A 27,136-nucleotide genomic window follows, 5' to 3' on the forward strand; every position below is an offset into this window, starting at 1 on the left:
CAAAGCGATCGTGTAAGTGAACAAGAAACACACAGTTGACATTCAATCTTCCAAAAACAGAGTTATTTGGGAAGGAAGACACCTCTTGTTTCAAAGAACTTTTGGCAGTGCGTCCAATGATCTTTAAACTGGTCTTCTTTACTCTTGACATTTCCTCCCAAGATCTATTTTCCAAAAATGTTAAAAACCAGTGAAGAGCCCATACTTGCAAGCTGTTCTGGCATACCTCGCCTACAAAATCAGACAGTTTGAACTTGAACATTATTAGTAATTTTACACTCGATTTTTACAGTGTCATCTAGCCTCTTGTCAAATTTCCGAAAACATTGGCCTGAACAAAACTTGCCAATCAACTGAGAAAAAACGCAAAAGAGGAAGACGGCATAGATTCCGCACAGTTCTATTATTTGAATCAATAGAAGCCATGTCGACCACACAGACTCACACCGTGGCCGCTTCATTGGTGCCAAATCGGCCACACGATTATCTATATGGTAATGAATGATAGTTTACTTTGCATCAAGATGAGAGTCTGGCTACGTGGATATCAAGCTAATTTACGTGTTAATTCGTGATTCTAGACTCTACGTACACTGTGGCTAATCGTGCAGACCATGTGAAGCACATGGCTGCATCAACCAGAGCTGACGTGGTAAATTGTTGGAATGTCGATGTTAGCTTCAACAGGTTTTAACCACTTCTTCTTATAAAGGTCATCGTTCCCAACTTCAGCAACATGTTTTCAGCACTAGCGCATCACCCATCAGCAAGCATGACACTCAGGCCACACCTTCCACCACCAGGACTCGGCCAAGACCGTGTTTCACGTGGCGGCGATCCACAGGTATCTGGTGCAGGTCGATACAGATACTTTCGTCGTCCTCTCGTCCCATACCTGCCAAACATGAACGGCCCAATTGTATACGCCAAAAGTGCATCTGCTAATGGACGAACAGAAAACACTGCACCTGCTGCCGAAGACGTATCAGGACAGCCACGGACTCGTACCGTCTTTGTACAAACCATATTCCGTGAATCCGAAGCCCAGACAGATCCATACTCGCCTGATTACGTCGCTATACCGAACGCAGATGGACAGTTACCTGAAGTGCTGACTCTCATGTCGCTTAAATATGGTCAAGGACTACCTGCAGGTGTAGCTGAACTCGATTTGATTGAACGTGGAAGAGCTAAACGTGCGTGGGAAGCTTCGTTGCCTACTGGCAGTGATCCAGCAAGTTTGCAACGGCGATTCAAGGCTATGGAGGCCATGGAGCTTGCTGAATGGGCTGAGCGTGAAGAAGAGATTGCCAAGATCCAGGAAGCTAGACTCAAGATCATGGAAACTATATTGAGGAAGCGTGAAGATGATGAAGATAAAGACAATGCTGACCGCATTGAAAAGATGTGGGAGAGACGTATGCGTGCTCGTGAGATCTTGCTTGATAAGATTCAACGCAAACGTGTTAAAGGTACCATACAGTTATCCATAGGTCTGGAGGTGATCTTTTTGTTTTGCATTGACACGTTTCACCTACACATAGCAATGAGAAAACTAACCGAAAAGCTCAAAAATGTCGAAAACAAATTCGTCCGCCGTGACATCATTGCAGAATACGCCGACCACGGATCCAAAGTCTATGCTCCCAAAGCTCGTGAAGGCATGCCCGTTGATCAAGTTAAAGATGCTCTGAAACTGCATCTTGAAGAACTTTCACACTATGAGGGACTCGTCGCTCTTGAATCGTCCTTCCCACCACAAGTCCTCCAAGCTGACATGAGCGGCCCTGAATCCTTGATCATGTTGCGCAAACAACGACAAGATATGGCATTGCATGATGAATTGAATGCTATGGATAGGAGGATAAAGGAACGGATGGAAAAGGAGGCGGCGCTGGAACGACCGTTGAGATTCTGTAGCAGGATTGAGAAGCCTGTGCAGAGGCCTGCAACGCCGACTGTTGATATCCCGTGAGTGAATCTTCTTTTTTTTGTGTTCGTGGAGCTTTCCCAACGATTCTAACATTTAAATCACATTGCTGGTTCTAGTGAAGAGGAAGACGAAGAACGTACCCAGGCAGCTCTCCTCCTCCAACGCCTGATACGCGGCCGTGTCCAACAAGAAGAAATGCGCCGCGGACTGGAACGCCGCAAAGACCTAATTGCCGAAATGCGATCACGACACATGATCCGTCGTGCCGCCCTCCTTCCAAACCCATCCCACCTCGAACAAACACCCGGAGCAACAGACGTCGGCAAAGCACCAATCGAAGTCGAATGCGAAACTATCGAAAAGGACACCCTCTTCCAACCAACCACCACCGAATCCACCCGACTAGACGATTTGGTGACATCCACACTCCACTCTGAACACACATCACGAGCACTCTCCTTCCTGACCTCGGAACTGGTCCGCTTGCGAGAAGAGCGACGGATTGCTGCCATGCTGAAACTTGCTACCCGTACACGCGAGGAACGGGAGGCTGCCGAGTCTAGTCGCCGTATGGAAGAGCTGGCAAGACGTGAGCAAGCTGATTCTGTGTTTATGAATGTCATGAAGGTGCATCACCAAACTGTGGATATGTATTTGGAGGATATTGTGAGGGAGAGTATTGATTCGACTTCGGATGAGTTGGCTCGTGAGCAGGTTTATGAGCATGCTGTGCGGGTTGAGACTGAGGCTAAGAACACTACCTCGTGAGTCCATAAATCGTGCAGCTTTTGTTTTTTGGTCGACGTAAACCGCTTACATATTCCATGCCACCACCAGGGACGATATATCCATCGTTCGTGATCTGGTATCTCAGTTCCTTATACCAGAAGTTGAACGTGATTCTCTTCGACAGCAAAGTAAGTTTGCTCGTGTTTGATGATGACATGGTGATCATAGCAGGATTGACACATCATTTTTTTAGTTCGTGACGATCAACGCAAGTATCTGCTAGCAGCCCACACAGCCCTAGCTTCTCAACTGCCAACCATTGAGAGTAGTTTAAATAGTTCATTGTAGTAGCTGCCTCTGAAGAAAAACAATTGACCCAAAAAAAAGCATGGTCAGCCAACTATCATAAGAGGTTTCAAATGTCTCTATATTTCTCTAAAGCGGATATTCTAGGTTGTTTTCAGACTCCTGTTTCTTTCAAATTTGATAATGATACACTTCCATTCCCACAAGAAGAAAATTTTTAAACTATTTTTGTTCACAACACAAACGCGGTTTCCAAACAGATGATACGAAACCAGAGACAGATGGTTTACAGACGGTCACGAGACCTATTCCAAGAAACACGTAAGCCAAATAAAATAAGTGGAAGAGGTTTCATAAGGCCTTACCATGGCTTCAATGTACCACTTGGGTTGAAGAGCTTAGTAGTTTGATCAGGTTGGACGTGGATGTATGGGAATGGGTTCGACTATGTGCAGAGAGCCAATCGTTAGTTTATGTTTCAAGGTTTGCCGAACGAGCTTGAAATTTTGACAGCTGCAGTCAAAATTTTAGCTTCTTTCTATGGAAGTACTTGCCTTGCGGGCCCAAACGACATCAGACTTCTTGGCGAGATGTGTTGCGTAGAAGCCACAGCCTACGACTAGTGAAAAGAAGAGGGGAAGGAAAGTTGTTAGGATGGGTTTGGTGCAAAAAATATTTGTGCTGTGGTCTGGGTGAACATAAGATTGCGTTGAAGAGCGAGCTTCCACGTTTAATGGCTTCCTTTGATCGTCCGATTGCGAAAACAGCCTCAAGGTATTATAAAAAACCCAAAGCTTTCACATCCATGACGAAATAATTCAACGATAATTCAACATGTCAAGCCTTACCAGCAACTCCCATAATAGCAAAGAGGGGGTATACGCCCTAAGATATACATTTTCAAACATTTGTTAGGCTGGCAACAACAAGTTACATTGAGATAAAATCAAATTTATTTTCTTGCTAGCTTGCAAAAGGTGTGCCTTGCGTTTCATGCTGCACATACCACAGGAACCAGTCTTTGTAATCGTGAGGCGTTGGCAGCGACCATAGTGAATGACTCTTGTTGTATGTAAGGTGACTCTTGTTGTATGTGATGGTGGTTGGGTGAGAAGGAACAAACAATGGCAGAGAATTTTGCACGATTCACGGAAGAAATCGTGATGCGTTTGAGGATACCTCAGGATGGATGCCGCATCAAAATCGGACGCGTTTGTAGGTATGTGAAATCGTGGAAATCGTATCTAGGTCGTTATCGAGTCAATCGGAGTAGCGGTCGTCGCGAGGTGTTTTTTTCTGCCAGCCGAACAAGGAATTTTTCATCCATCACGACGGAGGAAGCTAGTGAGACGTAATCGGATGGATTTCTACGCTCCAAACGATGGATTTGGTCACAGTTTTGCTCTTTGCTGAGAAGTAGACTTGATCCTTTTGAACATTTTGAAGCCGACACGCAATCTACTAAAACTACAGATTCGTCGTAATAATGTTACGAATCTAGCTGTATCGTTGTATCCAATAAAAATGTTGTTGGATTCAAACTCTCCAAGGACTTACTTTTGAACCAAACACCGTTTGCAAAGTTTTTTTGGTGTTGGACGCTAATGATAATGGAGGGAATACAAGCTCCCGTAGTGATGAATGAAGTGCACCACTGGATGACACTATGCTGCAATTGCCAATCGGTATCTTCAAACTTTGTTATAAGAACTCTGATACTCGATATATCAACACATTAACATCCACTAAGACATCGCAAGTATACGAGTGCTGCTGTAGTGATCCTTGGACTACATTGACCGATGCCACATCATGTTTACTGCAATCTCTAGAGTCAAAGGCACTTGATACCTCCTAGTTCCCAATCAGAGGACTTAGTGATCATTTCACTTGTGCCCCAACCTTCCTCGTGTTTGAAAAACAAGTGCCAAAGTATCGCTCGGATGAGAGTCAGTGAGTCTTTGCATCCTTTGAGATCAATGTGGCTGACTTGTCGCAATAGAAGTCAAGTTGGATGTCCGTCGTATGCAAGTCTCGAATAGGCATGTCGTTGTTTGCGTCCAGCCAACTTTGAATGATGGGAGAGAGTGAAACGTAGATCATCTTGTGACGTGGCATCCTATACAGTGTTTCGCTGTATTTCACCACGTACGGCGGCCTAGACGATGATTTGAAGCAAACATGTTCAACTTTGGACAAGACGCAGACTGCCAGTTTAAGATGTCACAGTTCTTCAAGATACAGTTGCTAGACTGTTCAGCATATGATCACTTCCGAATTCGGATTCAGTCTGGATCAGACTGTTGTAGACCAGCAAAATTTTAGTTCAAAGTGTAAAGTCTGTGCTGTCTCTTCAGGTTACCGAACAAGACGAATCGTTGCCCCCAAAAGTAAAGCTATAACATCTCATGAAGTCGTAGGATTAGATAAATCACAAAATCACACTAAACACTCCGATTATCTTGCCAAAACATCTATTCTTTCTATTGCTTTTTCTTGTTCTTGTTTTTTACAAAGTGTTCCTACCCTTTTTAATTCCAAACCTCACCAAAACTGCTGCTATTGTTACATTTTGTCCACTATTGTTTACATTCTATGCTGGTGGGCGTTTCACTTTCCGGGCTTTCAGCGCGGCGGTAGTCTTTCTCCACACGCTACTCCATCCCTTCATAACCCCTCCTTTTTCATTCTGGTTTACCAAAACAGCTCTACTTGGTACAGCTGATGGTACTGTCGCTTTCATGAGAATGTCCCTATCGGTGACTTCCTCGACTTTGGGTGTAGCAAATACCATATGTGAAGTCTTCTCTCCATCATGACAAGACACTTTAGAGATATTAGATCCATTACGGTACTTCCAAAATGATGCTGGTATTTGGATTTCGTTGCCTTGGTTGGCCTGATGTTGCATCATCGTGTATTTGATAACGAGGTTGAATCGCCGGTCCATTTCATCATGCTGATGACTGACAAGACTACTTGACTGACTGATCGTTTCTGGAGTGTGTGCGGCACTATATGGATTTGTGACGCTTACGTCGGATTGATATACGGATAACAAGATGGAAGATATGGCTGCAAATGTTGCACCATTCATAATGGCCAAAACACGAGCATCAAGACTTTGGGGATCAATAGCAGTACGACTTTCAGATTGAGCCGCAGCTCCTTGTGCAAGGCGAATGACTGGGTTCACGACGGCGGAATCACCGTAGGTTTGTGAGTCGGCACTTGGTACGGGAGCGGGAGGTATATGTTCCATCAACCTCAAACTATTGTCACCTCCAGCACGACGTCCGTTGTCGAGATTCATATCGGTGGTGCTCGAATCAAGGGGGGTTTCTACCTTGGTCGAGACACGAATGCTGTTCACTGAACTTGGAATAGTCATGGGTGATGTTGTGGCACTGTTGTAATTTATACGGGCTGGAGGTGTTCCAGCGGGTGATGTTAGTGTCTGTGCACGTGGTTCTGTAGTTGCTTCTTGACCTGTGACTCCTGGATTGGCATTTATACCGGCAGTTTGACAGTCAGGGATATCCTTCCTGTTGCAACTAATAGCTGGTACTACAGTGACCTGAATATCTGGGCTTACGGATCCTTGGGCAGGGGCCTCGTCGTTTGAGCTAGAAGGTGTCTTTGCAGATACTTTATCAGATACGTGGTCTTCTGACATAGCTGTTGTGTTATATACCTGTAAAGCTAGTGCTCTGGGGCACTCGTGACAAGCCGTACCACTAGTATCCGTAAGCGTCAATGTAGCATCACCTTCGGTCAAATCCTTGTTACTTTCATTGCCGCTTACAGGGGATTGAGCGATCTGGATACGACTATGTACTATTTCTTCATCGAATGGTGCTACCACTGTAGTTGCTGGTGGTTCAACCACCGTGGTAGTGATCCCAACGGGGTTGAGACCACCGTTTCCCAAATGATCACCACTATCAGGTGCTCTTCCTGGAGTAGTTGCTGGTGACTCAGCCACCGTAGCAGTGATCCCAGCGGGGCTGAGATCACCCTTCTCTAAACGTGTACCTGTCTTGTCGCCTATACTGCTACTCGTGGTACCAGCGGGTACCGATACGGCGGGTGAAGTTGATGCGGAAGCGCTAGCATCAAACAGCAAGTCTGCATATAGCTTTTGGTGAGGCGTGGGTATCACATGCGGAATACAGTCCATCACTGGCATCTTCTTGGGGCCTTTTTCGTTCTAAAAGGAGCAAAAACAACGTCAGAAGTCCAAACTTTGTAATAAAAACCATAAAAGGGAAATAAACTCACCATTGCAGGAATATAAGGAGGAGGAAAAAGCAATGATTTATAATCCTCCCATTTGACACCATTAAAGTATTTATGCTTCTTGATTTCTTTAATACCGTGAGTACCCAATCGGAGGGACTTTTCACGAATAAAGAAGCTAAGGACAAAGTTTCGAAAGTCTTCTCCTCCATCGCAGTCCAAGTCATAACTGTCCAATGGAGACCTTTCAATATCTTTCAAGAATTCTTCAGCAGTTCGACCATAGAGTGGCAAGACACCGTTTGCCATTTTATATAAGACAACGGCATACGCCCACCAGTCGACATCCCGAGTATACGGTTTTTGCATCAACATTTCTCGAGACATGTAAGGCACCGTGCCAGTATTTTTGTGACTGATTGTGTAAGTTTCCTTCATGCCGGTTAAGGCTACCCCATAATCAAGTAATTTCAGATGTCCGTCGAGAGCTATCATTATATTTTCAGGTTTAATGTCCCTATTGCAACGTTTTGAAAGTTGAGAGTCATGTTGAAGCGAGTCACAGACAATAGTACAAACAGAATAAAATGTGATAACATACCTGTGACAAACGTTTTTGGTGTGGAGCTCCTCGATAGCAAGAACACCCTCAATAGCATAAAACTTGATCTGCTCATCGGTGAATACCCTTGGTTGTTTGACAACCTTGGGATTCGGTTTGGGTAGTATCCTGTCTAAACCAACACCTTGCACGTAATCCATCTCTAGGTACAAATAATGGCGGTCTTGAAAGCAAGCGGAAGCAGCAACAAGGAATGTCGATCCTTGTGCCAGCATTAGCACATCAATCTCACGCTTTAAGCTAAAAAGTGAAAACAGCGTGTGAGTGAATACCTATCGTTGTACAAACAGGAAATAACCGATTACGTACGCAGAAGCGGTACCACAAGCATCTCCTTTAAATAACGGCTTCTTGATTTGCTTGATGGCACGTCGTTGACCAGTGCTATTCTTTGTAACTAGCAAGACACGCCCTTGTGCACCACGGCCCAAGAGACCCAATGTAGTATAATCTTGCATAGATGTCGTTTTTACGACTACGGCCGCCGATTCGGGGATGGATGATGATGGTAGTGTTGGTTCGGATGCTGGTGATGGTTTTGTATCTTGTTTGGGTCTGCTTCCAGCGAGTCCTCTCCAGAGGCCCTTGAAAGAGAGACAGGTTGTGGTGGGATGTCTTGCAGATGCTGGATGCGGTATCGTAGTAGGGATATCCGTATTACTTTGCTTGTTTTCTATAGAAGAAAGGGATGAAACACTCGTCAGTCACGGTAGTAACGTGATTAAATTTGATGCACCAAATGTTGAACAGTAAACGATATAATCAACCAATTTCAAGGAACGGAATCGTATGCATGATACTATTAAGTGCATAAACGCCCATGGATGCAGCTGTTTTACTAGTAGCGTCACTGTCATATATGTGTTTGCTTACCTGGTGGTTTCTTATGACCAAACACTCTCAGAACAGTGCATGGAAGGACCATTCTTGAAAAAGATATGATTGTAGTTTGGGGTTTTGTGCTGATAGCTACTTTCTCCTCCTGCATATAACTCTTCTTTGTCTCAATGCTCATAATACTTGCTTTTTTGAAAAAAACGAGGAATTCGATGCTGGCATTCAATCATATACAGGAGTACCGGATTAAAGGTTAAGTCAAGAGCGTGTATTGTTGTTCAGTTTCCTTGTATATTGGACACTATGATTTTTCAGAAGTGTTCACTACGTGAAATGTCTGTAATTAACTATTAACCAACACTTGACACCATTTTCTGGTAGATTCGTGGACTGTACAGACTATTGCCTACGTTTTACTGGATTTCGCATGACATCGCTATGCCATTGCTACATATATGTACATTATCGGTGGGATCTGCCACCACCAAAGATCGACAAATCTTTTAAGACTTAGCCCGGCCTGTTGCACATTACGGAACTCTAAGGCGCTTTCGTGGCTAGAGAGAGCTCATCAACTGAGTCGCCATTATTCAAGCACTCAAAGACTCTGGTCCCTCCCATTCATTGGACGACATTCTTCGTGGACAGATACATGGAGACACGCGAGACCTGGATGATTTCAACTCTACGACGGAGTTAGTTTTCTTTATGAAAGCAGGTTCGGATTGCTGCCACAGCATTTGCAACATTCCGGGGATAGCGCCTGCAGTAATTTAGAGCACTTCAAACTTGGAGGCCTTAAACCAGCATATCGGTAATATTCGTTGAAAGAGTAAAAGAGCTCGGAAAGATTTAAATATGTGGTCTCTGTTGCCTGATACGGCTACATTAGGTGGTGTTGTTGTATGTGAGAAATCGAGAAATCAAGGGATGTCTGAACGTAGGCTTTGTGGTTTCAATGGATTGGTGGACGTGAACGCAAGAGGTATGATTCAAACCGGCGTTTAGAGGATGCTTTTGATGCTATCTAGCTAGTTCGGTTTTGTGCGATCGGTACAAAAGTTCACTGGCTCATTCTGTCTCTGGGTCTGTTCCACAAACTACAGCTTTGCAAACCTCCAAACCATCGGTCAATTTCGGTACGAGTCATTTCAATACGAGGCGCCCAATTATGAGCCCTCTGATAACCACCAGCATCGTCCTCCGCCTCATAGTCCTCGTCGCCTCAGCAATCATAATCCTCGCCGGCCTGAACCTCGCAATCACATCCTCCAACAACTTACTTCAAGGTGCCTGTCTCGCTCTTGGGTATCAGGATCTGCTGTGCAAGCCGCTGATGACGTTTGCAGGTGGGATATCGATGGTCACGTCTGGTTTCGTGCTGTTGGTGGGCACGGCATTGTATGGTGCCTTTGCGATTCCGGCTGGGAAAGCAGGTAGATATGTTACTGGTTTGGAGTTTAAGGGTTGGTTTGAAAGAGTATTAATGATTTTAACCGTGCAATAGAGTAAAGACTCGCTGTATCGCCATGGAGCGGCATTTTTACTATGTAGACACTTTAAATATAAGTAAACGATCATGTAGTTTAATACTTAGTAGACCCAAACTTATATCTCGATACGATTCGCTTTGCTTCAGAACGCTTTGTATCGTTTCTCACCAACTTCTGTTTCCTTGTTCAGTACCCAAGACTCAGTATCATTATATTCTAGTCCAGATAAAATTGTTCTTTTTACACTTCCTTATCAGTCATCTTTCCCGTCCCATTGCTTGAGGCACCATTGCCATTCGTATGATGGCCATTCGATGCTTGTTTGAGGCCATTACTATGCTTACTATTACTATTACTGGTATCTTTGCTGGTATCCTTCCCATCACCACCACCACGTTTCTTCACACCAGGCTCCACCGCACCAAACACGCGACTCAAACGATGCGTATACCTCCCCCAGCCCAGATAATTGAATCCCAGCATGACTAGCAGCATACTTATATGCGGGATAAAGTAGAAGCTCTTCCAGGCTTTGAAGGATGTGTCGAGAGCAAACATTACGATGGGGATTGTCGAGTAGTTTGTGAGGGTTATTGTTATTGCCCAGCCGAGAAAGTCGTAGATGGGTTTGAAAGGGGCGAGGGATGATGGTGGGAGAAAGAGGTGGCGGAAGTGTCGACGAGCGATACGGCCAGAGTTGGTGATGAAGGAGCCTGAGGCGAAACCAAAGTAGTAGCCTCCGTGATAGCCATGCCTAGAGAAGAATAGAATATCAGTTAAGATGATAACGGCAGAAACCCAACTGTTGAGACGAAAAAAAAGGCACGTTATCATACCAGCATGCACTCGTTATGAAGGTAGCAAGCGTCGCCCATCCCTTAATCTTATCTCCCCTATACAACATACGTTCATATACACAATGACGGAGCCAATACGCTGTCTTTTTATTCCATGACTCGAATATAGCTTTAGCATTCTCAGCCGTCTCTAACTCTACCGGATTGACATTCTGCGCACGAGTCCAGTCGTGCGTTCCGTCCTTGTTCATACCACCATATCCGAAACCTGTTAGCGTGGAAGCTCCATCGGATAGACCCCATGCTACATAATACTTGCATCGTTCCATAAAGCCTGCAACAGTCAGATACCCGAATTTACCAAGAAAAGAGTATGTGCTTGCAAACTCTACAGTTGCCATGACTCGATAAGGGAATTTAGGACCAATGTACAGGAAGAGTCCCATAAAGAAAAAGGAAGATACTAGTTTCTTTAGTGCTGGTATTATCGTACTTGGGATATTGTTGAATGGTGGTAGACCGTGTGTGAAGTTGTGGTAGTCGTGGAAATCTACAGCTGGTCCAACCTTGGTTGAAGGAGTGTCAAAGATAGTTTCAAACGGTGGTTTCAATGACAGCACCTCACCATAAATGATGGAAACCATGTAACAAAGCCTCCAAATTCTATAATGCCGGGTATGTCCTTTATCATAGCCGTCTTTTGCTGTGCCGACAAGGTCTAAACGATGCATTGGGTGTGAGTAATTTCATATCAGTGACAGCTGTCAGATTAAAGCTGCGAGATAATGACTCCAGTGTCGAACCAAAAAAAACACGAGACTGTGTCGCTACTGCCAATATAACAACTCATATACCTCTATTGGCATCTGCCCATCATGCACACTCCAAGCAAACGAAGTCAACTTGATTGTCAAAACCATGAGTGGGATTGTCTGATCAAACTGCGCCGACGAGGCAGCCAAAATTTGCCAATATATCAGACTATGGAGTATTAGTTAGTACTTTTCAGTTGCCTCAGTTCAAAAGGACGACGGATGATCTCCCTCAAAACATCCGGTCGGGCGTCACAAAGGAGCTACATACTTGCAAGCCAAGTATCCCATATTGAAGAGAAACAGCAGTATGGGCATGTACGGAGTTTTGAGTATATGGACAGTGAGATACGTGGTCGCACTCATAGCGACCATATGCAAAACAGTCGACATGCTGAAGGTCGAACTTGTCAAAATTGATGCCACGACGATTGAGTAGATGTGACGGTAGATAGGAGGTGTTGAGCGTGGTAAAAGTAAATATAACGCCTAAACGTTCGTGATTTAGTCAGTTTTGAGAGGTAATGATGTTGACTGGGCCGCGTCAAGCCCCACAAAAAAAATCATCAGAGACTTACAGCAAACGGATACGCGCCAAAGAGGTTGACTCCACCCTCCAAAACATCTGGCTTAACTCCAGTTGACCTACTTATGGCCTGTATTATGGCGTCCATGATTGATTGATCCACGAGCCAAAACTGTCAACTAAAAAGTTCTGGAGTTTGGATTTTGCCTAGACTTGAAGCGCATAACGAGATGTAGGAGACCATCAGGATTGGTAGATGGCCGTGATTTACGCGAGAGATACTAGCTTCCAAGTTCAAAACACGTGGCGACAATCGTCAAGACGAGCGACTAAACAAGAAACCCCAAAAACATGAACTTTCGAGCTTAGAAGCTTCCTGTCGAGGATACAGACATGGAAACAGACGGAATCCCACTCGCGCTCGCAGACAACCTGCTCTCCCAGATATCAGGGGCCCTGGAAGATACACTATTGCACTCACTCGCAGCACCATCACCGACCAGAGGTCCAATTGATGGCCTGGCCGACAACATCAAGGAGTTCGTCCCAATGTATTTCGCTTCCATCCTAGTCCCCCCCGAAAACATATCCTCCGATATCGTATGGAAGGAAGTGGTCAGCCAGGCATTGGATGTCGAGTCCAGAATAAAGCTGCACGAGTTAATTGTAAGTCGTGCTGACTATCGGAGAGGATGGAGCGTGTATTTATTATGGATTTATAGGGATGAATTCAATCCGTTGCTCTTCTCTTACACCCGTCTCTCAAACTCCTCCCAAACAGGTCCTCATCCAAGACCAACCAGAAGCTGTCGAACGAGCACGTATCTTTGAACGTGTATACGGACTCCTAGACATCATCCTCGAATGCCAAGAGCAAGGTCTCGCAAAAGATTCCGCGGCTCTACAAGCTGTCGAAGATCTCGTCGATGCATTGCCAATCCACTTGATTGACTATGTATTCGATTATCTGGATTCCCGTTATGCTCGGATTGTTACCGTAAGATGTAACATTATTGTTGAAATTGTACTCATCGGGTGATAACCTACACTCTCTAACAGAACATTAACCCAAAGACTGGTCGTGGCTTGACGCTTCTCAGACTGTGCAATGAGGCGTTAAGGAGATTGGAAAAGACTACTCATGCTTCCACTTGTGGGAGAATATTGATGTTTGTTGCGGCCGTGTTTTCAGTCACCGACAAATCAGGTATATTGATCATTAGAATGTCAGTTTTTTGCCTCCTACAGCCAGTCCGACTCACAGCTGTCAATTCCGATATGTAGGAAACAATAGTCAAGGAAAATTCAATACTGATAATGTAACGTACGTTGAAGATCAACCCTATACTATGGAAGTCGATGGAGTCCGTGATGGTAAGGAAGTCGAAACATGGAGACATTCGAGTGTTCGAATACTAAAAAATCCTTTTTTTGGTGTTTTGTAGATTGGGACTTTTATCGCCAATTCTGGAATATTCAGAAATTCTTCTCAAATCCACCAATGATAATGGAAGGGGACACGTTTACTACTTTCAAAAATGTAAGATGTGTCTCAATGACAAAACAAAGTCCATGCGTGGCAAGCTCGACATGAACGTATGTTTTCTTCAACAGGATGTGGATGCGATATTGAAAGAGTTTGAAAACTTGGAGAGAAAAGATGCTCCCGCTACTCCAGACAGGAACAGAGACAGCGATTCGCGAAAACGAAAGCGTGATCGTGAACATCATGAATCGTCAGAACCTCCTGCTTCTACTTCGACATCGACTAGTAGCCGATCATTCACTACAGACTTTTTCTCACCGAAGTACTTGACAAGTCATACATTGTTTGATCTTGAGGTGAGTTATTAAGCTCCAAGGGTTGGAACATAGAATGTGTCCGTTAAATATTGACTTTTTTGTTCTATCATATAGTTACGAGATCCAAACTTTCGACGTCAAATCCTACTACAACATCATATCGTTCTTAATTTCTTAGCATCGTATGGAGCCAAAGCCAAAGAGATCGAGTTCAAGTACTTGGCGGAAACCCCTCTGCAAGCCAATGCAAGGATTACGGCTTTATATACTCCTACCTTGAATGCTGATCAAGTAAGTGTCCTGCACTCGCCAAAAATGAAGCTGTCAAGATGTCTTATGAATTCTGCTTTGTTTGTTTCACAGGAACAATGGATTAGTGATGCCATCAAGAGAGTCAACAAAATGCTAGACAGGATGAAGGAAAAGAAGACAACTATTACAGCCAAAGCTATTATGATGCATGAAAAGAGCTGGGTATGTGTATTTGGGCGTTGTACTGAATCGCTTGCGTCATGATTTTCGTTCGCACTCATTTGCTTTTTTGCACACTTGCCTGTAACTACTGTAGACACGATGGAAACTTGTAAGTTGCCCACCATACGATGAGAATTTGAAGCCCGATCCGTTGCCGGTCATAAGGCCAACGTTATATGTATGTGGTGTTTGGTCAATTGACTGTCCTGAACTCGAATTGGATTTTTGTGCCAACATGTTCGTGCACTCCACAGAAAAAATCATTTGATCCAGTTCCACCAGTGCAAAAGGGTAACAAGAAAGGCATTGAAGCTCGTGGAAAGACGTAAGTTGTATGAGTTACCACTCCTTGTCGATTTTCGCTCTTCTAACAATCCTTCAACTAGCACGGAAATCGTACTAGTGGAAAATCACTTGGCAAAACTGAATGATGCCATTGATCCGCTGGGAGAAGTCAAGGCTGGCAAACGGTCTGAAGCATCGAATGAGATGTTTATATGGCGTACATTACGATTGGCTCGTCGACAAGTCTTGGCCCACATCCATGGATTGAAGGAGGGTAAAGATGCTGGGTCTCCTGTTGCAATGTTGATGCATTTGAGAAAGATGACTCCTACTTGTAAGTACCTGTGGGGTTGTGTGGTTTGTTGATGAGTTGGCAGCTAAAGAAACGAACGAGTTGACCAGCGCATGAATCTCGTCCTTTTTAATGCATAATAACGACTCGTTTTTTAGTGTATGGCTTGCCACCAAACCCAACACTACCACCAGAAGGCAATGCCGCAACACAAGATGCCAATGCTGATGCAGAGCCAGAACCGAATGACGGAGGTGCCGACACCGAATCTGGGCTAGATGAAGCAGAAGGAGGATATAGTAGTAAGGTTGTCACCGATGATATGGTTGTTGATAATGATGTGAAACCTGAAGAAGGTGGTGAAGGTGTTGCTGCTGATGGTGATGATGAGGTAAGATGAGTGAGAAATCCTAAATCGAGAGTATGACTGAATGCTTTTTATGCTTTTGTAGAATGGAGAAAGAAGTGCTAAAATGTTGAAGGTTGAGTAAATGGAGTGTTTTGCATTGTATAGATTATCAGGATGTTTCCTGCACAAATATAGCTACAGATAGCAAGAATTTGGATGTATTTCGCCAATCTAGTTTAGGTTTGGGTATGCCAAATGGTGGTTTGCGAATGATGGTAGACTAGGCGTTCTTCTACTTGGAATAAGGGTGCTTGTCGTTGTGGTGTTTCCAGTCACCGAGAAATCAGGTATCAATTTGTCAATTTTTTTTTTCTTGTTTTGCATCAACCTCACTTCTCGCTGATATAGGAAACGACCGTCAAACAAATTCAATACCAAGAACGTCACAAACCTAGAATATGTCTGCCATGGAAGCTGATGGAGTTTGTGAAGTTGAGAAACTCTAGAGGCGAAAACAAGTATTGTACACTATTCTGGCTGTCTATTTTTGGTGTTCTATCGCCAATTCTGCAACATTCAAACCTTCTTCTCGAATTTACTCAATGACACTGGAAGCAGGCATGTCTACTATTTAAAAAGGTAGGTCGTTTGTGTTGCTTGTATTCGTCGCAAAAAACCATCTATGGTCATGAACTCACGTATTTATTTCAACATGAATTGAATGCAACGTTGGGACAACTTTACTGGGATACACAATACTGTTGTCGCTACTCCAGAGAAGAGCAGCGAGTCACGAAAGAAGGGTACGTGATCGTGAGCATTGTTGACAGCTTCTAACGCCTTCTGCTTCGACGGCTACATCGACTAGCCGTTCGAAAATTCTTCACAGATTTCGCCTTGCACTTGACAAGTAATGTATTGTCTGACATCAAGGTGGGTTTGCCGTGCACCTTGATTTCAGTAAAAGTATCATAGAAAACAAGCCAGTACGGAGAGCCTCAAGATATCTTCAAGATCAGCATCAGTATAGACAGGGTTTGATGTTCGTGATTGCATGGAACTCGAGAAGTGAAGACATTCGAGTATTCGCGTTGTGGATTGATCTTTTTGTTGTCTCGTCCACATTGGGACGTTTATCGAAAACTGGAATATCGGATTTTCTTCTCAAATCCACGAATGATCATGGAAGCAGAAATTTAAGTTGTGCTTGTTACTAGAAGACACAAAAATTCGAGATGTGATTCGAGTAACATGGTTTCTGAACTTTTCAAGAATGTAGATTCGACATTAAAGAATTTGAAATCTCGATAGGAGAGGTGCTCCCATTGCTCCAGATAGCAGCACTAGCGATTCACAAAAGAGACAAACCTGATTGTGAACACATATCATTACCCTTACAGGATTCCGACATCTACTAGTACTCGAACAGTCACTCTAGCCTTCGTCTCACCAGAGTACTTGATGAGCTAGGCATTGTATCATCTTTGAATTGGGTGTGGTGCGCTGAAGTTTGGTAGTAACACCAGTCATCGTGTCGCGTACTATTATACTCTTTTTGTCCCCACTCTCGATGGAACCATTTACGTATTCCCTCAACAAGTGCATTTTATTTGAGTCAGAACTGAATCAGCAAACACGGGTAGCAAACAGGACGAATGCCCCATTAAGAGATTAAGAAAGTTGGCGTGGATTTTTCTTCCTTCTACCTTTATCCTCACTTGTTAGCACCGAAACTCGTACTTGTTGAAAAGCACATTGCAAAGCTGATGGCGCCACGGACGAGACGGGAGACGCCAAGTCTTGCAAACAATCAAAGCATCGATTGAGATGTGATACGTGGCACATTACCATTGGGCTCGCCAACTAGTCGTGTCGCACATTGCTTCGTGGAAGGAAGCTAGCGATACTGGTTTTCCAGTCGGATTTGATGAGGTGAAGAGATCACACTCCTAGCAACCAATGCTTGTCGTTTGATTGTGTTGCTGAGTTTTGCACTAAAAAATTCACATCCCGTTACAATTATTGACTTGTTCGATTCCTACTATTCTTCTTTGGCCTTCGTGCATGTCTTGCTACTGAACCCATCACGAAGGCAATGACGCAAAACCAGACGACAATGTCAATGTTGATACAGAGCCGGAACTGAATGATGGTGGTGGTGAAAATCAGACCAGGCTAGATGAATGAGCAAAACGATAGATAGGAATCCAACATTTGGTGAGTGAGGATATGCTGACTTGATGATGTGGAATCTGAAGGCCATGGGATGAAGGTGGTGAATGCGAGGTAACAACGAGCTAGAGAATCGATCCTTCAAATCTATTCCTTCTTTTTTGCCTAACATAGAACGATGCAGGGCTGGAGTACGATGTGTCAACGTATGTGGATCGTAACGATTATAACAATTTGCAAAATATAGCTCTAGAAGGCATAGATTCACAATTTTTTTGTTTTCACGCGACAAAAAAGCACAGCAAATACTGCCGTTCAATCCTCATCGTAACTTCACTTTACTCTAGCTCAATCCGCAATGGCGATCACGTTCAATACGAATGTCTTCGGGCTATCTCTACATCCATCAAAAGAAATACTAGCTGCTGGACTGTTAGATGGGAGCATCTCTCTGTAAGCTTCTATTCAATACCCCTTTCTAATGTTTTTTTTTTTGCAGACTAACGCAAACCTCGTTCAAACTTAGATACAACTATGAAGCTGATCCAAAACCAATATTCACTCTAAAGCCACATAAAAGTGCAGTCAGATCCGTTGATTTCCATCCCAGTGGTGAATGTGAGCTGTGACATTGAACCCAAAAAAAATATCGAGATGATTGACCCTGACACAACGTTGTTGTTTTCTACTAGGGCTATGTAGTGTATCAGCTGATCATTCTATACAGCATGTTAATGTCGAGACGAAGAAGATTGTTGTCAAGATACCTAGTGCTCATGAGTAACGTCTTCATCACTATCCGGTTTTTTTTGTTGGACGCATTAGTCACAATCTAATTACATAGGTCGGCAATAAACGCTCTCACATTCATATCGCCTACCTTGTATACTACCGGCGACGAAGACGGGCGTATAAAACTCTGGGACACACGAACGCCAACTATACCAACACACACATACAACATCCACACAGACTACATATCCCAGTTATATTACGACAACCACAAGAAGATGCTGCTTGCTACAGGTGGTGACGGCATGCTATCCGTCTACGACCCACGAAACACAAAAAAAGAATATATTACCGATTCACAAGACGACGAATTCTTGTGTCTGTGCATACACAAAAACCACAGCAAAGTCCTCGTCGGCACATCCAGCGGTATCGTAAACGTATTTGATGTGGGCAAATGGGACGAGCCCGTCGAACGAATCCCGGGCCATCCAAGCTCTGTTACTGGGATACTTGAGATTGATGATTCTACAGTCCTGACGAGTGGAAGTGATGGCCTTGTGAGGGTGATGCAGACGTATCCGCATAAAGTGCTGGGGATTGTGGAGCTGCCTGAGGGACAGCAGGATAGTGCGGAGTGTATGAGACTGTCAGTGGACAATCGGTGGTTGGTTGTTGCGCAGGAGGAGAGAGTTTGTGTTGTTGATGTTGCGTATTTGTTTGAGGAGGGGGACGACGATGAGGAGGAGGGGGTTCAAGAAGAGGTTGATGGTGGTAGTGTTGTGAAAGGTGGGAGTGCGCAGGAAGGAGAAGATGATGAAGATACAGGAACAGATGGATCTGATTCTGATTCTGAAAGTAGCAACGAAGATGAAGAAGTGGTGGATGATGAAGCTCACGAGACTACGAACACAAACAACAAAAGGACTGCTGAATCTAGCGATTCGTCCGACGCGTCAGAAGCTGAGGAGAAGGCAGACGCTAAACCTGGTAAACCGACACGTAGACAAAAGAGGAGGGCACTTATGGGAGATAAGAGACCCAAGAATGAATTTTTTGCTGGGATTGATTAGTATCGATTTGTAATGTATATGCTTAGAAAACACGTAACTTATATCAAAGTACATAAGATAACGCTTATCCATTTGTGCTGACGCGTCGCAATATGTTGGGGCGTGCGGTTGTTGTTCCCCTTGCTTCCTTCTTCGAACTTCCCTCATTTCGCTTTTGGCCAAGGACGTTGATCTTCAGGGAGATGGACTCGGATGTGGTCTTGGAGTCATTTCTTGAGAGTAAGTGCATCGTTGCTTGTTGATCTTGACTAGTTTCAACGGCTGGAATGTTGGCCGCCTAAAGAGGATGGTGTTTTGTGGGTTTGCGGAATGTTGGCGAACGATGATTAAACACAAGTAAAAGTGATGAAAGAAGAACGGACAACTTATTGTACATGATGAGATCTATCAAGCTCTACCCTCTTCCCTGCTGTCCTTTATATGCACAACGCCTAAATCCAACATTAATCAACCAACGTATTTTTTTGAAATGTATTTTTGTTAGCAATCGACGACATTCCGCGTGAGCTCAAATCAAATCTCGCAAGGCTCAAGGATTTAGATCAGAGATATCAAGGTATTATCTTATCATCACATGCATTTTCATCCGCTGTAAAAGCTGACGCCTTGTTTTCGCAAAATAGCTCAACTCCAACAATTACGATTCCAGAGGCAACAGTTTTATGAAAAGACGGCGCAGCCAACTGTATCTGATGAGGTCGAGATGGAGCATCTGAAGGAGTACAATGATCGGTATTCAAAGGCTTTCAAGACTGTTAATGATAAGGTTGCTGAGAGTAGGAGTATACTGGAACATGTAAGTTCTGCTGGGTTTGAGCGAGTGGAAGGAGGATAAAAAGCGATGTTTGATTATGTCAGAAGGTGTTTTCGCTGTTTGGACGGTGTTTTGTCCGTTGGTCATACCGTTCTTCGATCGCCAGAAAAATCACATACCAACTGATTACATCTCCACATAGTTCCAAACCCATATCGCACGCCTCGAACGTGACTCTCTCCGTGTAAAATGCAGCGATAAACTAGTGGGCTTCCTAACCGAATCCCAAACCAATTTCACCCTACCATCTCTATACCAGCCTCAAATACCGCCACCTCAGCTGCAACTCCAATACCAACCATCACAACACCAAACACGTCGTATATCATCATACCAAACACCCACCACACGAGCAGATTCCGAAGAATCGACTGATTACATGTGGCCGGAAAACAATCCAGTGTATAGAACAGTCGGTAGTAATGTACCGCAACCGAGTCAGAGAGTTGCTGCTCAGGTTGCTAATAGTCAGATTCAGGTGCTGAGTAACAAGGAACAGCAGCCGGTTGTGAGTAGGAATAACGGTAGTGGGATGTTGCCACCACCGTCGACTCCTGTGGCGAATACGTCGAGTATGGTGGGTGTTGGGGCGTTTCCGACTCCGGCTGCTACTGTTGTGAGGAGTACGCGTGGGGCTTCTGATCGTGGTAAGAACGTTATCTTGTATGGGAGCTCTTGTATATATTTTTTTCGTTTTGCTGACATTTAATTTTTTTGTAGACTCTGTTGTAAGCCTGAAAAGAAAAGCAACAGATGCAGACGACGATTTATCGTACACCGGTACGAGACCTGTTGTTCCAGCTGCTGCTCCCAACAAGAAGTACGCCAAGCAACGTCATGATTATCGAACTTGTTTTACGTGCTGACTTTTTTTCTTCTTTTCCATAGGCAGACAATGGCACCACCAGGTCCACAGCAACGCCAACGCACACACTCAACGTCAAGTACAACCGCCAAATCAGCAGCAGAAGAAGACAACACGCTATACTGTACTTGCCAGCAAATCTCGTTTGGGAATATGGTTGCTTGTGATAATGATAATGTAAGGGATCGTCTTCTTTCATGTTGTAACAAACATGTCTTGACATATTGTTCGTTTATTTACGCAGTGCGACATCGAATGGTTCCACTGGGGATGTGTCGGTCTAACAAGCACACCCAAAGGATCCTGGTACTGCCCTACATGCACTGCTCGTGGTTTTGGAAGAAGTGGTGCTAACGGTGCTGCATCCGTATCTGGTGGTGGCACGCGGCCAGGGTCTGCTAGTACGTCGGGAACAAGTGTTGGTGGTGGGAATGGATTGGGTGGTGACAAGGGTCGTCGTGTAAGACGTCGATAGATAGGGAGGTCTGGTTTAGAACGGCAGCATGTTTGGATTGCTTTGCACTGATTTTGCATGTGGGAATGGACGGGAAGCATATTGAAAAAGGAAGGAAAAATACCCCATATAGTGTTTTTGTTTTTGTATAGCTTAGAAGCAGGGCATGACAATACTTAATATATGATATGCCGAGGTGAAAGGTTGCAGCATATTTGCATTCCGTAGTAAGACTTTTTTTTTTGCCTGTTGCTCGGTTCACCATTCTCAGGAGGGAACGACAGTACACATGATTGCTTGGAAACACCTATTTGTCTGTCTTCTCTTATTTTCTGACCAAATTGTTCTTCTCTAAGCTATTTTATTCCAAACGTCGTCAAAACATCGTCTCTATTGCTACCTTCCGCTCCCAGGCTCCAGTGGTCTTTTTCCAGATACTTTTCTGTCCATTCATAACACCCCTGTTTTTATTGCTTTCAATGGTACTAGATCCTCCTTGCATGGCTGATGGTACCTTGGTCTTCATGAGAAAGTCCATATCGGTGACCTTTAGTGGCTTCTTTTCAGCTCTTCAGTACTGTAAGACACTTTACGGACATTCTTTTACGGATATTTGACGTGCCTTATAAAATGGTGGTATATGCATTTCGTTGCCTTGGTTGGCGGGGTAAAGCAAGAGCATGTATTGTTGTCTAATTCCCGTGTCCCGTGTACATCGATATTCTATGATATTTCAGAAGTGTTCAATACCTGGAATGTCTGTAATTAACAAACACTTGACACCGTTTTCTGCTAGTTTCGTGGTCTGTATAGAATACTACCCACGTTTTACGTGAATGTCGCATGAAAACGCTACGTCATTGCTACATATGCGTCCATCTCTGGTGGGATCTTGGTAAGATGGACAAATCTTTAAAGACTTAACACGGCCTGTCGCACATTACCGAACTCTGATGTGCTTTCGTGGCTAAGGAGAGCTCTTGGACCGAGTCACTAGCACTCAAGCACTCAATGATTCTGGTGCATCCCATTCATTGGACGACATTCTTCGTGGACAGAGTCACCGACGCACATGCCACCTGGATGATTTCAACCCTACGAAGAGGTTAGTCCTCTCGATTTAAACAAGTTTGGACTGCTGCCATAGCATTTGTAACGCTCCGGGAATAGCGCCTGCAGCCAATCAGAGTATTTTCAAACCTCGGAGGACCTAGAGCAGCAGATTGGTAATATCAGCCGAAAGAGTATCAGAGCTCGAAAAGAGTGAGATAATAATCTCTGTTGCCTGATACGGTTACCAAAAAGCAGGCTCCTTCTGCAGTTGGTTGATAAAAGGGTGGATAGACATTGGATGACAGTTCTTTGTTGATGAATCGTCAGTTGGCCGTATACACCAAGCTGAATCTTTCGTTACGATTTCGGCTTCTCCAATTGCTTTAGCAGATATAGTTCGTCATGGGGATGATGGTGACGACCTCCAAAAGCCTCAGAGGGCTTATGGCAAGATGCTTTCTCTGCGTATACACAAGTTTTGGTTTAGCAGCTAGTTGCGACCTGGAGGTGATTTCCGTGGTGGTCGGTAGGCAGGCTATACGTCTAGACGGGGCAGGTCTGTAAAGAAGCTTCAGATTGTCAGAAGGAGCATTGAGCTTCAACATGCAACCTGCAAACATACCTTCTCAAACGAGACGATCAAAACTTGATTTGAATTACGGGCTGATGTGACATCCCATACACGACTGATATTTTTGGAGACGAGGGCGTTCAGCAGTTGCTTCTTGAATAGTGTCGATGATGTTGATCTCAATGTAGCTCCCGTATTGAGTTTCTTGATGAACAGCGGCGATGGCGGTGTTAGCGTTGCAGATCCAGTGGTCCAGAGAGCTTCTGTCGTCGACGTTGCTGTTGTCGCTTTGGTAGATAGTCCAAACGCTCCTATTACAGACAGCTGAAGGCACATATTCCACTGGATACGAGTCAATTTCTATACCATACGGATCAATATAAATCCTTTCAACCTTTCGGTTAAAACTATAAGAGCAGTTTTATTATATCTTTGATATTTACGACCACACATGGTGCAACTATGTCACCATAACCAGAATGATTTAGTACCCCTTTCCAAATCCTTTTTCGAACGATATTTCTCTGCGTGTAATTCGGTAAATCAGAAGGAAATTCTTCTGATATTAGTAACTGCTCGGGAAGTAGAATACACAATCCGTAATTGTTTTAAACCGCCTATTATTTGTATTTGATTTGTTTCCTTCGTACAAAATTGTTTTAACCTAATGGAGCCCACCCCGCCAAAAACTCTCCTCTTACTACAACCCTCTATTGCGGTGAGTTTTTTACTTTTCGTGATCTGAACGCCCCGGTAACCTTCTTCCAAATACTCTTCAATCCAACTACAGCAGGTCGCGTTTTATGGGTTTTTACGGGGACGGTGCCTACATGGACAGAAGATGGTATCGTGGCCCTTATAACTGGCAATGGTGATAACTTGAGAGGTTGCATCTGCTTGTCCTGGTTGGCTTTATGTTGCATAATCGTATACTGGATCACAAGCTTATATCTGTCTTCTATTTCGGCACGGTGACAACTGATATGAGCATTCAATCGCCTGGTGATTTCGGTAGTGGATCGTTCGGTACGGTCGACAATAGCTTTATCCGGACGATCATAGGGAGAAGCCAAGTCGGAAGAGACGACTGCTGGTGCTGCAGCGTTCGTGATACGCAAAACAGTAGGAGCGAGGTCTGTTGTATCGGCGGTGGTGGGAGTACTTTCAGTTCGAGCATCGGACACTGATTTATTATCCATGACTGAATCCGAGACCGCTAAATCAGCATGGTTTCGGGATGGAGTACGTGACATGGTGGAAGGGATACCGTCCATTCCATTTGACTTATTGTCAGGTGCTCCTTCTTTTGCGACAGTAACAGGTGATTCAGCCACTGTCGCGGATGTCCCGGCAGGGCAAAGAGCACCGAGTTTATCACTAGGATGACTTGGTACTGTAGCCAGTGCTCCATTGATGGGTTGCAGGGGTGCTGATATTTGAAGACTACGAACAGCGGGACGGGGTGCAACCGGTTTGTTTCGTTGATGATAGATGGGTACCGCCAATACAGGAACTCCATTTCGAAAAGTTGATGCTCGGACGGCTGTCGAGATAGATGATTGCTTTATACCGATTGATTTGGCCGTAGCTGCGGGTGAGTCGACCACTGTGGTTACGAATCCAACAGTATGAAGAGCACCGTTTCTAGTGTCGGTACCGGGAGAACCATTGCCAGTCTGACTCGTGATAGCAATTGATGCTGCGACGTCGACGTTGACCACAGTAGCTCCGTCGTCAAAGACGAGGTCGTTCAAGAGTTGCTGGTGATCGTATGTGCCGAATCTGATAGGTGGTATTCTGTCCAAAAGCGTTAATCTTTTGGCCAGACGAGTCTTCTGAAATAAAGAACAGCAGTGTAAGAAACCAACGACTGTGAGAAACAAAGTAAGCCTTAAACTCACCATAGTAGGGACAAAGGGAGGAGGAATACGGAGTGCACGGTATTCTTCAAACTTGACACCCTGCAAATAATCGTGATTTTTTATCTCTTCAATTCCACCAGCACCTAATCGACTCGTTCGGCATCTTGTGATAAGCCCCAATACGAACAATGAGAAGACCTTCTCTCCATTACACGGAAGCTGGGGGAGCTTTATATGATGCTTATCAATATCCTGCAAGAGATCGATTGCAGTCCATCCAATATATGGTCTGATGCCGTTTGCCATTTCGTACAAAACGACACCGACCGCCCAAAAGTCGATGTTACGGGTGTACTTCGGGGAATGGATCAACATTTCTCTAGCCATGTATGGCAACGTTCCGATCCCATCATGCTCACAAATCGTGTCCTGCTTCATGTTGCCCAGTGCGATACCATAGTCTAACAGCTTGACATGCCCGTCAAATGCGATCATGATATTGGCAGGTTTAATGTCCCTATTGAAGTAGAGGTGCCAAAGAATGGTGAGACAGATGAAACAAGACTGCAGATACAAAGATGAGAGAACATACCTGTGACAAATGTTCTGACTGTGCAGGTACTCAACACCCAAGAAGGTCTCGATAGCAATGAACTGAATTTCGGGAGCTTTAAATTCCTTGTGCGTTTTCATAATCTCCTCCAAGGGGACGCCTGCGACAAACTCCATCTCGAGATAGAGCCTATGAGTGTCTTGGAAACATGATGATGCCGAAACGAGGAATGGGGATCCTTTTGCCAATCTTGATACAGCAATCTCAGTCTTGAATCTACAAAGAGCAACAGGTAATGGGTTAGAATGATGATGGTCTCGCACGCAAGAATAAGAGATGACTTACCCTTCAACGATTTCCTTGACCGCCTTTGACGGTTTCTTTATTCTTTTGATGGCTGCTCGTCGACCCGTGGCTTTATCAGTTGCCAACAAGGCGAGCCCCTGACCACCTCTCCCAAGCACACCTTCAATCTTGAAGTCAGACACGGTCTTTTCGTTTTTGACTACAATCGACGGAACGGTGGTTGTTGTAGACGAGATTGATTCGGATGAGGCGGGTGCTGAGAGGGTTTTACTATTATAACTATTGGAAGATGCTATTATGGTGACGGCTGGGGACTCGACCGCTGTGGGATTTATCCCACTAGTGCCGAGACCACCCTCTTCCGAGCGACGACCTAGAGAATCACCTACACTAGCACAGGATATAGGCATAGGTCCGGATATGACCGGGGGAATAGATTTAGGTCGGTACATTCCACTCCTAGATAGACGGTGAATGAGATAGTGTGTTAGTGACAATTCAGCTCCGAATAGAGTTAGCATGTGGTTTGTTTGCAAAAACAGAAGCGTGGCAAATTGATATAGCGGTAAACTCAATTCATTCCAAGCATTAACCACTCCTTCCTTATTGAGTATTTTTCACCTCCCTTGTCTTCGCATGGCTATAACAGGATACACCAGATACCACTGAAAGTACAAATTACTTACCAAGCTCCAACAATTCCATATCGAGTAGACTTGACACGGCGACTGTGACTTGATAGTTTCTTCATATCTCCGAGCTTGAGAGTATGTTCGAGAAAATCGTTTGCTTGTTGATGAGCCAGGTTTAGACCAAGCGATTGAAGATGTAGATCACTCATGGTTGAGTTATTGTTGTTACTACTATGCGAGAGCCGTGTGTGTGGAAAGCGTTAGTCGATAAAAAGTGATTTGATTTGGTTGACCAAATGTCGACAGAGCAAAGCAATGAAAACAGATAGAGCGAGGTGATTTTCGCAAACGATGAGCACTTTCTACACTATGAAATGAGATTTCTACCTATTTCGTCTTTGCTTCCTATGACGAAGAGTGAAACGACCATGTGAGTATTCAACGACACAAAAAAGTCAGAAGGCGACGAGAAGGAGAAACAAGAAGGGGAATTTTTCAAGCAGCAGTCGAATAAACTGATGCCTTAGAGCAGGTTGCTCACCTTTAGCGTCT

At 44.3% G+C, this 27,136-nt stretch overlaps 5 protein-coding genes across 5 annotated transcripts; 4 read left to right on the plus strand and 1 right to left on the minus strand.

Moving 5' to 3' along the window:
- Window positions 1-424: 424 nt before the first annotated feature.
- SmJEL517_g01155 (uncharacterized protein) lies at window positions 425-3,010 on the plus strand (the record flags this gene model as incomplete). Its single annotated transcript, XM_031167083.1, has 7 exons — window positions 425-494; window positions 582-652; window positions 713-1,472; window positions 1,545-1,971; window positions 2,050-2,697; window positions 2,771-2,850; window positions 2,916-3,010. 7 exons carry the CDS (start codon window positions 425-427, stop codon window positions 3,008-3,010), a joined length of 2,151 nt encoding a protein of 716 aa, XP_031026827.1.
- A 7,389-nt stretch (window positions 3,011-10,399) lies between these two features.
- On the minus strand, window positions 10,400-12,442 carry SmJEL517_g01156 (uncharacterized protein; the record flags this gene model as incomplete). The annotated part of the gene is made up of 6 exons (XM_031167084.1): window positions 10,400-10,913; window positions 10,996-11,522; window positions 11,582-11,674; window positions 11,811-11,937; window positions 12,040-12,257; window positions 12,347-12,442. 6 exons carry the CDS (start codon window positions 12,440-12,442, stop codon window positions 10,400-10,402), a joined length of 1,575 nt encoding a protein of 524 aa, XP_031026824.1.
- A 245-nt stretch (window positions 12,443-12,687) lies between these two features.
- SmJEL517_g01157 (uncharacterized protein) lies at window positions 12,688-15,639 on the plus strand (the record flags this gene model as incomplete). Its single annotated transcript, XM_031167085.1, has 13 exons — window positions 12,688-12,960; window positions 13,076-13,291; window positions 13,354-13,501; window positions 13,579-13,668; window positions 13,740-13,834; window positions 13,909-14,136; window positions 14,212-14,388; window positions 14,461-14,571; window positions 14,666-14,749; window positions 14,826-14,896; window positions 14,958-15,190; window positions 15,307-15,539; window positions 15,601-15,639. The coding sequence occupies 13 exons, from the start codon at window positions 12,688-12,690 to the stop codon at window positions 15,637-15,639; spliced, it is 1,998 nt and encodes a 665-aa protein (XP_031026825.1).
- Window positions 15,640-18,027: 2,388 nt separating this feature from the next.
- Window positions 18,028-19,474, plus strand: SmJEL517_g01158 (uncharacterized protein; the record flags this gene model as incomplete). Its single annotated transcript, XM_031167086.1, has 4 exons — window positions 18,028-18,122; window positions 18,196-18,287; window positions 18,362-18,449; window positions 18,514-19,474. The coding sequence occupies 4 exons, from the start codon at window positions 18,028-18,030 to the stop codon at window positions 19,472-19,474; spliced, it is 1,236 nt and encodes a 411-aa protein (XP_031026832.1).
- A 182-nt stretch (window positions 19,475-19,656) lies between these two features.
- SmJEL517_g01159 (uncharacterized protein) lies at window positions 19,657-21,628 on the plus strand (the record flags this gene model as incomplete). Its single annotated transcript, XM_031167087.1, has 7 exons — window positions 19,657-19,693; window positions 19,959-20,030; window positions 20,098-20,270; window positions 20,431-20,935; window positions 21,009-21,108; window positions 21,177-21,330; window positions 21,398-21,628. The coding sequence occupies 7 exons, from the start codon at window positions 19,657-19,659 to the stop codon at window positions 21,626-21,628; spliced, it is 1,272 nt and encodes a 423-aa protein (XP_031026833.1).
- Window positions 21,629-27,136: the final 5,508 nt, after the last annotated feature.

This window comes from Synchytrium microbalum, assembly GCF_006535985.1.
Source record: "Synchytrium microbalum strain JEL517 chromosome Unknown SmJEL517_scf0004, whole genome shotgun sequence".
Taxonomy (NCBI): domain Eukaryota; kingdom Fungi; phylum Chytridiomycota; class Chytridiomycetes; order Synchytriales; family Synchytriaceae; genus Synchytrium; species Synchytrium microbalum.